This window comes from Oncorhynchus tshawytscha, linkage group LG08 (genome assembly GCF_018296145.1).
Source record: "Oncorhynchus tshawytscha isolate Ot180627B linkage group LG08, Otsh_v2.0, whole genome shotgun sequence".
Lineage (NCBI taxonomy): Eukaryota > Metazoa > Chordata > Actinopteri > Salmoniformes > Salmonidae > Oncorhynchus > Oncorhynchus tshawytscha.
In genome coordinates, this window is record NC_056436.1 from 4,873,504 (window position 1) to 4,886,428 (window position 12,925).

A 12,925-nucleotide genomic window follows, 5' to 3' on the forward strand; every position below is an offset into this window, starting at 1 on the left:
TCTAACGCTACCCCATCCTATAATCCCTACCCCATCCTCTAAGCCTACCCCATCCTATAATACATACCCCATCCTCTAACCCTACCCCATCCTATAATCCCTACCCCAACCTCTAACCTTTCCCCATCCTATAATCCCTACCCCATCCTCTATTCTCTACCCCATCCTCTAACCCCTATCCAATCCTCTAACCCCTACCCAATCCTCTAACCCCTACCCCATCCTCAATTCCATACCCCATCCTCTACCCCTACCCTATCCTCTATCCAACCCCAAACCCCATCCTCTATCCTACCCCATCCTCTATCCTACCACATCCTCTGTCCTACCCCATCCTCTATCCCACCCCATCATCTATCCTACACCATCCTCTATCCTACCCCATCCTCTATCCTACCCCCAACCCAGGCTTGGCTCAAAGGCAAGTCAAGGGCTTCTACCTCCTCTCCCTCTGTCCTCTGTCCTCTTCCCTGCATACCCTCTACCCAGTGATCCAGACAAGACTGTATGCCATATAAACACCTGGTGATGTGAACAGACCTGGTGCATTAGACTACATGCCAGGCATTAAGCAGGGGGGTTCTGGGCTGAACTGATCAACCTGACTAGACTGAGGTTTCAGAAGATGGAATGAGCTCAACTAATACCTCAGAGAAGACAATAGTATATGTGTGTAATACACACACGAACACACACACACGAACACACACACACACACACACACACACACACACACACACACACACACACACACACACACACACACACACACACACACACACACACACACACACACACAGCTGTGGTGTAATACTCACGTCCATGAACTCCACGTTTGCTTTGGGCCCCGTAACTTCATTCAGGATCTTTATGGCCACTGGGATCTTTACTGTCTCTCCCTCTGGGACCCAGATACCCTGAAATACACAGGCACTGAGAGTTACCACTGCTAAACACAAACTCCTATGGACATATCGACACACTTTAACACACTGAAAGGAGACACATAAACCATTCCCACAATCTCAGAGAATAGAAGCAATGTCAGAAATAATGAAAAAAGACAGTCATACACAGTATTACACACAGTCATACACAGTATTACACAGAGTCATACACAGTATTACACACTCATACACAGTATTACACGCAGTCATACACAGTATTACACACTCATACACAGTATTACACACAGTCATACACAGTATTACACACAGTCATACACAGTATTACACACAGTCATACACAGTATTACACACAGTCATACACAGTATTACACACAGTCATACACAGTATTACACAGTATTACACACAGTCATACACAGTATTACATACAGTATTACACACAGTCATACACAGTATTACACACAGTATTACACACAGTCATACACAGTATTACACACAGTCATACACAGTATACACACAGTCATACACAGTATTACACACAGTCATACACAGTATTACACACTCATACACAGTATTACACACAGTCATACACAGTATTACACACAGTCATACACAGTATTACACACTCATACTCAGTATTACACACAGTCATACACAGTATTACACACTCATACACAGTATTACACACAGTCATACACAGTATTACACACTCATACACAGTATTACACGCAGTCATACACAGTATTACACACTCATACACAGTATTACACACAGTCATACACAGTATTACACACAATCATACACAGTATTACACACAGTCATACACAGTATTACACACAGTCATACACAGTATTACACACTCATACACAGTATTACACACAGTCATACACAGTATTACACACTCATACTCAGTATTACACACAGTCATACACAGTATTACACACTCATACACAGTATTACACACAGTCATACACAGTATTACACACTCATACACAGTATTACACGCAGTCATACACAGTATTACACACTCATACACAGTATTACACACAGTCATACACAGTATTACACACAATCATACACAGTATTACACACAGTCATACACAGTATTACACACAGTCATACACAGTATTACACACTCATACACAGTATTACACACAGTCATGCACAGTATTACACACAGTCATACACAGTATTACACACAGTCAAACACAGTATTACACACAGTCATACACAGTATTACACACAGTCATATACAGTATTACACACAGTCATACACAGTATTACACACAGTCATACACAGTATTACACAGTATTACACACAGTCATACACAGTATTACACACAGTATTACACACAGTCATACACAGTATTACACAGTCATACATAGTATTACACACAGTCATACACAGTATTACACACAGTCATGCACAGTATTACACACAGTCATACACAGTATTACACACAGTCAAACACAGTATTACACACAGTCATACACAGTATTACACACAGTCATATACAGTATTACACACAGTCATACACAGTATTACACACAGTCATACACAGTATTACACAGTATTACACACAGTCATACACAGTATTACACACAGTATTACACACAGTCATACACAGTATTACACAGTCATACATAGTATTACACACAGTCATACACAGTATTACACACAGTCATACACAGTATTACACACAGTCATACACAGTATTACACACAGTCATACACAGTATTACACACTCATACACAGTATTACACACAGTCATACACAGTATTACACACTCATACACAGTATTACACACTCATACACAGTATTACACACAGTCATACACAGTATTACACACTCATACACAGTATTACACACAGTCATACACAGTATTACACACTCATACACAGTATTACACACTCATACACAGTATTACACACAGTAATACACAGTATTACACACTCATACACAGTATTACACACTCATACACAGTATTACACACTCATTCACAGTATTACACACTCATACACAGTATTACACACTCATACACAGTATTACACACTCATACACAGTATTACACACAGTCATACACAGTATTAAGACACAGTCACACTGTCATCCATCATATCAGGACAGAACCATGAACCAAAAATAATTACAGGCAAAATAATTACAGGCAAAATAATTACAGGCAAAATAATTACAGGCAAAATAAGGAAAGGCACAATCACAAACAGAGGCACACTCACAAACAGAGGCACACTCACAAACAGAGGCACACTCACAAACAGAGGCACACTCACAAACAGAGGCACACTCACAAACAGAGGCACACTCACAAACAGAGGCACACTCACAAACAGAGGCACACACACAAACAGAGGCACACTCACAAACAGAGGCACACTCACAAACAGAGGCACACTCACAAACAGAGGCACACTCACAAACAGAGGCACACTCACAAACAGAGGCACACTCACAAACAGAGGCACACTCACAAACAGAGGCACACTCACAAACAGAGGCACACTCACAAACAGAGGCACACATCACAAACAGAGGCACACTCACAAACAGAGGCACACTCACAAACAGAGGCACAATCACAAACAGAGGCACAATCACAAACAGAGGCACAATCACAAACAGAGGCACAATCACAAACAGAGGCACACTCACAAAAACAGAGGCACAATCACAAACAGAGGCACACTCACAAACAGAGGCACAATCACAAACAGAGGCACACTCACAAACAGAGGCACACTCACAAACAGAGGCACACTCACAAACAGAGGCACAATCACAAACAGAGGCACAATCACAAACAGAGGCACAATCACAAACAGAGGCACACTCACAAACAGAGGCACACTCACAAACAGAGGCACACTCACAAACAGAGGCACACTCACAAACAGAGGCACACTCACAAACAGAGGCACACTCACAAACAGAGGCACAATCACAAACAGAGGCACAATCACAAACAGAGGCACAATCACAAACAGAGGCACAATCACAAACAGAGGCACAATCACAAACAGAGGCACAATCACAAACAGAGGCACACTCACAAACAGAGGCACAATCACAAACAGAGGCACACTCACAAACAGAGGCACACTCACAAACAGAGGCACAATCACAAACAGAGGCACACTCACAAAAAGAGGCACACTCACAAACAGAGGCACACTCACAAACAGAGGCACAATCACAAACAGAGGCACAATCACAAACAGAGGCACAATCACAAACAGAGGCACACTCACAAACAGAGGCACAATCACAAACAGAGGCACAATCACAAACAGAGGCACAATCACAAACAGAGGCACAATCAGAGGCAAACAGAGGCACAATCACAAACAGAGGCACACTCACAAACAGAGGCACACTCACAAACAGAGGCACAATCACAAACAGAGGCACACTCACAAACAGAGGCACAATCACAAACAGAGGCACACTCACAAACAGAGGCACAATCACAAACAGAGGCACACTCACAAACAGAGGCACACTCACAAACAGAGGCACAATCACAAACAGAGGCACACTCACAAACAGAGGCACACTCACAAACAGAGGCACACTCACAAACAGAGGCACAATCACAAACAGAGGCACACTCACAAACAGAGGCACACTCACAAACAGAGGCACAATCACAAACAGAGGCACACTCACAAACAGAGGCACACTCACAAACAGAGGCACAATCAACCGTACCTTGTGGACGGTGCCGAAACAGAGGCTCCCGAGCCGAGGATCTTAACCCTCTTTAGCTCTGTCTCTTTGAGAATACGAAGCTGGGCCTGGTTGGGGGCCGTGCCGCTAGGGGTCAGGGGCTCCACCAACTGGAACACACACACACACACACACATACACATACATACACACTCAACAGAGGCACACTCACACACACACCGGGAGGCACACACACACATGGTCAATACCTCCATCAGCCGACCAATCAATACATATCTTAATGAGCCAATCAGCCTATCAGGGCCCTTCATATAGGTTTATCACCGACATAATCAACCAGCTCAGCATCGGTCATCAAACACCATATTGAGACAATATATCTGTCAGTCAGTGTGTGTGTGTGTGTCTCTGTTCGCTGTTTGTGTCTGTCTCTCTGTTCGCTGTGTGTGTGTGTCTCTCTGTTCGCTGTGTGTGTGTATGTCTCTCTGTTCGCTGTGTGTGTGTGTGTGTCTCTCTGTTCACTGTGTGTGTCTCTCTCTCTGTTCACTGTGTGTGTCTCTCTCTTTTCACTGTGTGTGTCTCTCTCTGTTCACTGTGTGTCTCTCTGTTCACTGTGTGTGTCTCTCTCTCTGTTCACTGTGTGTGTGTCTCTCTCTGTTCACTGTGTGTGTCTCTCTCTCTGTTCACTCTGTGTCTCTCTCTGTTCACTGTCTGTGTCTCTCTCTGTTCGCTGTGTGTGTGTGTGTGTGTGTGTGTGTGTGTGTGTGTGTGTGTGTTCGCTGTGCATGTCTCTCTATGTTCCTGTGTGTCTCTATGTTTCTGTCTCTCTATGTTCCTGTGTGTCTCTATGTTCCTGTTTCTCTCTATGTTCCTGTGTCTCTATGTTCCTGTGTCTCTCTATGTTCCTGTGTCTCTCTATGTTCCTGTGTGTCTCTATGTTCCTGTGTCTCTCTATGTTCCTGTGTGTCTCTATGTTCCTGTGTGCTCTCTATGTTCCTGTGTCTCTCTATGTTCCTGTGTGTCTCTATATGTTCCTGTGTCTCTCTATGTTCCTGTGTCTCTCTATGTTCCTGTGTGTCTCTCTATGTTCCTGTGTCTCTCTATGTTCCTGTGTCTCTCTATGTTCCTGTGTCTCTCTATGTTCCTGTGTGTCTCTATGTTCCTGTGTGTCTCTATGTTCCTGTGTGTCTCTATGTTCCTGTGTCTCTCTATGTTCACTGTGTGTCTCCATGTTCCTGTGTGCCTCTATGTTCCTGTGTGCCTCTATGTTCCTGTGTCTCTCTATGTTCCTGTCTCTCTATGTTCCTGTGTGTCTCTATGTTCCTGTGTCTCTCTATGTTCCTGTGTGTCTCTATGTTCCTGTGTGCCTCTATGTTCCTGTGTCTCTATGTTCCTGTGTCTCTATGTTCCTGTGTCTCTATGTTCCTGTGTCTCTATGTTCCTGTGTCTCTATGTTCCTGTGTCTCTCTGTTCCTGTGTCTCTATGTTCCTGTGTCTCTATGTTCCTGTGTCTCTATGTTCCTGTGTCTCTATGTTCCTGTGTCTCTCTATGTTCCTGTGTCTCTATGTTCCTGTGTCTCTATGTTCCTGTGTCTCTCTATGTTCCTGTGTCTCTCTATGTTCCTGTGTCTCTCTATGTTCCTGTGTCTCTATGTTCCTGTGTCTCTCTATGTTCCTGTGTCTCTATGTTCCTGTGTCTCTATGTTCCTGTGTGTCTCTATGTTCCTGTCTCTCTATGTTCCTGTGTGTCTCTATGTTCCTGTGTCTCTATGTTCCTGTGTCTCTCTATGTTCCTGTGTCTCTCTATGTTCCTGTGTCTCTATGTTCCTGTGTCTCTCTATGTTCCTGTGTCTCTCTATGTTCCTGTGTCTCTATGTTCCTTTCTCTCTATGTTCCTGTGTCTCTCTATGTTCCTGTGTGTCTCTATGTTCCTGTGTGTCTCTATGTTCCTGTGTCTCTCTATGTTCCTGTGTGTCTGTGTGTTCCTGTGTGTCTCTATGTTCCTGTGTGTCTCTATGTTCCTGTGTCTCTCTATGTTTCTGTCTCTCTATGTTCCTGTGTGTCTCTATGTTCCTGTGTCTCTCTATGTTCCTGTGTGTCTCTATGTTCCTGTGTGTCTCTATGTTCCTGTGTGTCTCTATGTTCCTGTGTCTCTCTATGTTCCTGTGTGTCTCTATGTTCCTGTGTCTCTCTATGTTCCTGTGTCTCTCTATGTTCCTGTGTCTCTCTATGTTCCTGTGTGTCTCTCTATGTTCCTGTGTCTCTCTATGTTCCTGTGTCTCTCTATGTTCCTGTGTCTCTCTATGTTCCTGTGTGTCTCTATGTTCCTGTGTGTCTCTATGTTCCTGTGTGTCTCTATGTTCCTGTGTGTCTCTATGTTCCTGTGTGTCTCTATGTTCCTGTGTGCCTCTATGTTCCTGTGTGCCTCTATGTTCCTGTGTCTCTCTATGTTCCTGTGTCTCTATGTTCCTGTGTGTCTCTATGTTCCTGTGTCTCTCTATGTTCCTGTGTGTCTCTATGTTCCTGTGTGTCTCTATGTTCCTGTGTCTCTATGTTCCTGTGTCTCTCTATGTTCCTGTGTCTCTATGTTCCTGTGTCTCTGTTCCTGTGTCTCTATGTTCCTGTGTGTCTCTATGTTCCTGTGTTTCCTGTGTGTCTCTATGTTCCTGTGTCTCTCTATGTTCCTGTGTCTCTATGTTCCTGTGTCTCTATGTTCCTGTGTCTCTCTATGTTCCTGTGTCTCTCTATGTTCCTGTGTCTCTCTATGTTCCTGTGTCTCTATGTTCCTGTGTCTCTATGTTCCTGTGTGTCTCTATGTTCCTGTGTCTCTCTATGTTCCTGTGTCTCTATGTTCCTGTGTCTCTCTATGTTCCTGTGTCTCTATGTTCCTGTGTCTCTATGTTCCTGTGTGTCTCTATGTTCCTGTGTCTCTATGTTCCTGTGTGTCTCTATGTTCCTGTGTCTCTCTATGTTCCTGTGTCTCTCTATGTTCCTGTGTCTCTATGTTCCTTTCTCTCTATGTTCCTGTGTCTCTCTATGTTCCTGTGTCTCTCTATGTTCCTGTGTCTCTATGTTCCTTTCTCTCTATGTTCCTGTGTCTCTCTATGTTCCTGTGTGTCTCTATGTTCCTGTGTGTCTCTATGTTCCTGTGTCTCTCTATGTTCCTGTGTGTCTCTATGTTCCTGTGTGTCTCTATGTTCCTGTGTCTCTATGTTCCTGTGTCTCTCTATGTTCCTGTCTCTCTATGTTCCTGTGTCTCTCTATGTTCCTGTGTCTCTCTATGTTCCTGTGTCTCTCTATGTTCCTGTGTGTCTCTATGTTCCTGTGTCTCTCTATGTTCCTGTGTCTCTATGTTCCTGTGTGTCTCTATGTTCCTGTGTCTCTCTATGTTCCTGTGTCTCTCTATGTTCCTGTGTCTCTCTATGTTCCTGTGTGTCTCTATGTTCCTGTGTCTCTCTATGTTCCTGTGTGTCTCTATGTTCCTGTGTGTCTCTATGTTCCTGTGTGTCTGTGTCTTCCTGTGTGTCTCTATGTTCCTGTGTGCCTCTATGTTCCTGTGTCTCTCTATGTTCCTGTGTCTCTCTATGTTCCTGTCTCTCTATGTTCCTGTGTCTCTCTATGTTCCTGTGTCTCTCTATGTTCCTGTCTCTCCATGTTCCTGTGTCTCTCTATGTTCCTGTCTCTCTATGTTCCTGTGTGTCTCTATGTTCCTGTGTCTCTCTATGTTCCTGTGTCTCTCTAGGTTCCTTTGTCTCTCTATGTTCCTGTCTCTCTATGTTCCTGTGTGTCTCTATGTTCCTGTGTCTCTCTATGTTCCTGTGTCTCTCTATGTTCCTGTGTCTCTCTATGTTCCTGTGTCTCTCTATGTTCCTGTGTCTCTCTATGTTCCTGTGTCTCTATGTTCCTTTCTCTCTATGTTCCTGTGTCTCTCTATGTTCCTGTGTCTCTATGTTCCTTTCTCTCTATGTTCCTGTGTCTCTCTATGTTCCTGTGTCTCTATGTTCCTTTCTCTCTATGTTCCTGTGTCTCTCTATGTTCCTGTGTGTCTCTATGTTCCTGTGTCTCTCTATGTTCCTGTGTGTCTCTATGTTCCTGTTCCTGTGTCTCTCTATGTTCCTGTGTCTCTCTATGTTCCTGTGCCTCTCTATGTTCCTGTGTGTCTCTATGTTCCTGTGTCTCTATGTTCCTGTGTCTCTCTATGTTCCTGTGTCTCTCTATGTTCCTGTGTGTCTGTGTGTTCCTGTGTGTCTCTATGTTCCTGTGTCTCTCTATGTTCCTGTGTGTCTCTATGTTCCTGTTCCTGTGTGTCTCTATGTTCCTGTGTCTCTCTATGTTCCTGTCTCTCTATGTTCCTGTGTCTCTATGTTCCTGTGTCTCTCTATGTTCCTGTGTCTCTCTATGTTCCTGTCTCTCTATGTTCCTGTGTCTCTCTATGTTCCTGTGTGTCTCTATGTTCCTGTCTCTCTATGTTCCTGTGTCTCTATGTTCCTGTGTCTCTCTATGTTCCTGTGTCTCTCTATGTTCCTGTCTCTCTATGTTCCTGTGTCTCTCTATGTTCCTGTGTGTCTCTATGTTCCTGTATGTCTCTATGTTCCTGTGTCTCTATGTTCCTGTGTCTCTATGTTCCTGTGTCTCTCTATGTTCCTGTGTCTCTATGTTCACTGTGTCTCTATGTTCCTGTGTCTCTATGTTCCTGTCTCTCTATGTTCCTGTGTCTCTCTCTGTTCACTGTGTGTCTCTATGTTCCTGTGTCTCTCTATGTTCCTGTGTCTCTCTATGTTCCTGTGTCTCTATGTTCACTGTGTCTCTATGTTCTGTGTCTCTCTATGTTCCTGTGTCTCTATGTTCACTGTGTGTCTCTATGTTCCTGTGTCTCTATGTTCCTGTGTTCCTGTGTCTCTATGTTCCTGTGTCTCTATGTTCCTGTGTCTCTATGTTCCTGTGTCTCTCTATGTTCCTGTGTCTCTATGTTCACTGTGTGTCTCTATGTTCCTGTGTCTCTATGTTCCTGTGTGTCTCTATGTTCCTGTGTCTCTATGTTCCTGTGTCTCTATGTTCCTGTGTCTCTATGTTCCTGTGTGTCTCTATGTTCCTGTGTCTCTCTATGTTCCTGTGTGTGTGTCTGTTTACTAAGACCATACTTTAGTGTTATATTTTTATATATACACTGCTCAAAAAATAAAGGGAACACTTAAACAACACAATGTAACTCCAAGTCAATCACACTTCTGTGAAATCAAACTATCCACTTAGGAAGCAACACTGATTGACAATACATTTCACATGCTGTTGTGCAAATGGAACAGGTGGAAATTATAGGCAATTAGCAAGACACCCCCAATAAAGGAGTGGTTCTGCAGGTGGTGACCACAGACCACTTCTCAGTTCCTATGCTTCCTGGCTGATGTTTTGGTCACTTTTGATTGCTGGCGGTGCTTTCACTCTAGTGGTAGCATGAGATGGAGTCTACAACCCACACAAGTGGCTCAGGTAGTGCAGCTCATCCAGGATGGCACATCAATGCGAGCTGTGGCAAGAAGGTTTGCTGTGTCTGTCAGCGTAGTGTCCAGAGCATGGAGGCGCTACCAGGAGACAGGCCGGTACATCAGGAGACGTGGAGGAGGCTGTAGGAGGGCAATAACCCAGCAGCAGGACCGCTACCTCCGCCTTTGTGCAAGGAGGAGCACTGCCAGAGCCCTGCAAAATGACCTCCAGCAGGCCACAAATGTGCATGTGTCTGCTCAAACGGTCAGAAACAGACTCCATGAGGGTGGTATGAGGGCCCGACGTCCACAAGTGGGGGTTGTGCTTACAGCCCAACACCGTGCAGGACGTTTGGCATTTGCCAGAGAACACCAAGATTGGCAAATTCGCCACTGGCGCCCTGTGCTCTTCACAGATGAAAGCAGGTTCACACTGAGCATGTGACAGACGTGACAGAGTCTGGAGACGCCGTGGAGAATGTTCTGCTGCCTGCAACATCCTCCAGCATGATCGCTTTGGTGGTGGGTCAGTCATGGTGTGGGGTGGCATTTCTTTGGGGGGGAGCACAGCCCTCCATGTGCTCGCCAGAGGTAGCCTGACTGCCATTAGGTACCGAGATGACATCCTCAGACCCCTTGTGAGACCATATGCTGGTGCGGTTGGCCCTGGGTTCCTCCTAATGCAAGACAATGCTAGACCTCATGTGGATGGAGTGTGTCAGCAGTTCCTGCAAGAGGAAGGCATTGATGCTATGGATTGGCCCGCCCGTTCCCCAGACCTGAATCCAATTGAGCACATCTGGGACATCATGTCTCGCTCCATGCACCAACGCCACATTGCACCACAGACTGTCCAGGAGTTGGCGGATGCTTTAGTCCAGGAGACCATCCGCCACCTCATCAGGAGCATACCCAGGTGTTGTAGGGAGGTCATACAGGCACATGGAGGCCACACACACACACTACTGAGCCTCATTTTGACTTGTTTTAAGGACATTACATCAAAGTTGGATCAGCCTGTAGTGTGGTTTTCCACTTTAATTTTGAGTGTGACTCCAAATCCAGACCTCAATGGGTTGATAAATTTGATTTCCATTGATAATTTTTGTGTGATTTTGTTGTCAGCACATTCAACTATGTAAAGAAAAAAGTATTTAATAAGAATATTTCATTCATTCAGATCTAGGATGTGTTATTTTAGTGTTCCCTTTATTTTTTTGAGCAGTGTATATTCAGTAGGATATAAAAGCAGGATTACTGAGACGTTCACTGGGGTCCATGACATTGCCCACGGCTTTGCAATGACACACTACACCCAGCATCATTCAGAGTCATTATAATGTGTCTGATCTAGCATGTAAGCCCTGAGCTATTGCTAGTGGAAGTGAGCCAATAGCATTGACTGAAAGAGAGAAGGAGAGGGGGGGAATAGAGAGAGAAAGAGAAAGAGAGCGAGAGAGAGAGAGAACGAGAGAGAGAGAGAGAGAGAGAGAGAGAATGAGAGAGAGAAACGAGAGAACGAGAGAGAGGGAGAGGGAGAGAGAGAGAGAGAACGAGAGAGAGAGGGAGAGGGAGAAGAGAACAAGAGAGAGAGAGAGAGAGAGAGAGGGAATGAGAGAGAGAGAGAGAGAGAGAGAGAGAGAGAGAGAGATAGAGGGAACGAGAGAGAGAGGGAACGAGAGAGAGAGGGAACGAGAGAGAGAGAGAGAGAGAGAATAATAGACAATCATGAAAGAAAGATGATTCCCAGTAAACCTGGACATAAACAAGGACTAGGAGTCTAGAACAGTGAGGGGCTGTCTGATGCCCTGGGACTGAACATCTAATGCCTGACTTGATATCAAGTAAGGGAGCTGTCCACTGGGCTACTCTAGCATGTGGTGCTGAAATGGCCCCTTGGCTCTGAACAGAGGAGAAGGGGAGGTGGAGCCCACAGAGCAAGCACAGCGGGACAACTAAACCTATTAGTGTTGCTCCAGCAGACAGACAAGGAGTCAATGTTCAAATCAGGGGTCAGGGGTCAAAGAGTAATCTGGGAAAGGCCTTGGTAGCAGACTCAGAGACAAGCAATTTTTAAAAATCTGTCTTCAAAAAGCCTTAGACCTTATATTTTCTGAGCAAACTTATAATACGTATAAAACTGAGCAAACTAGAATGCTATTTGGCCCTAAACAGAGAGTACACAGTGGCAGAATATATAGCGAGATAGGAGATATAGGAGGAGATATATAGAGAGAGGAGATAGAGAGATGAGATAGAGAGAGAGGAGATAGAGAGAGAAGCATAGCTTAGCCCGTCGTAGGCAGACATGGCTCTCAAGAGAAGACAGGCTATGTGCTCACTGCCCACAAAATGAGGTGGAAACTGAGCTGCACTTCCTAACCTCCTGCCCAATGTATGACCATATTAGAGACACATATTTCCCTCAGATTACACAGATCCACAAAGAATTCGAAAACAAACCCAATTTTGATAAACTCCCATATCTACTGGGTGAAATACCACAGTGTGCCATCACAGCAGCAAGATGTGTGACCTGTTGCCACAAGAAAAGGTCAACCAGTGAAGAACAAACACCATTGTAAATACAACCCATATTTATGCTTATTTATTTTCCCTTTTGTACTTTAACCATTTGTACATCATTACAACACTGTATATATACATAATATGACATTTGTTATGTCTTTATTGTTTTGAAACTTGTGTATATGTAATATTTACTGTTAATTTTTATTGTTTATTTCACTTTTGTATATTATCTACCTAACTTGCTTTGGCAATGTTAACACATGTTTCCCATGCCAATACAGCCCCTTGAATTGAA

The 12,925-nt window shown here is 44.3% G+C and overlaps 1 protein-coding gene across 1 annotated transcript in view; it reads right to left on the minus strand.

Moving 5' to 3' along the window:
* si:ch73-383l1.1 (receptor tyrosine-protein kinase erbB-4) overlaps positions 1–12,925 on the minus strand; it is a 469,115-nt gene that overhangs the window by 56,416 nt on the left and 399,774 nt on the right. The window contains 3 exon segments of the mRNA XM_042325104.1: positions 819–917; positions 4,637–4,654; positions 4,657–4,764. Of these exon segments, the coding sequence (XP_042181038.1) occupies positions 819–917; positions 4,637–4,654; positions 4,657–4,764 (225 nt within the window).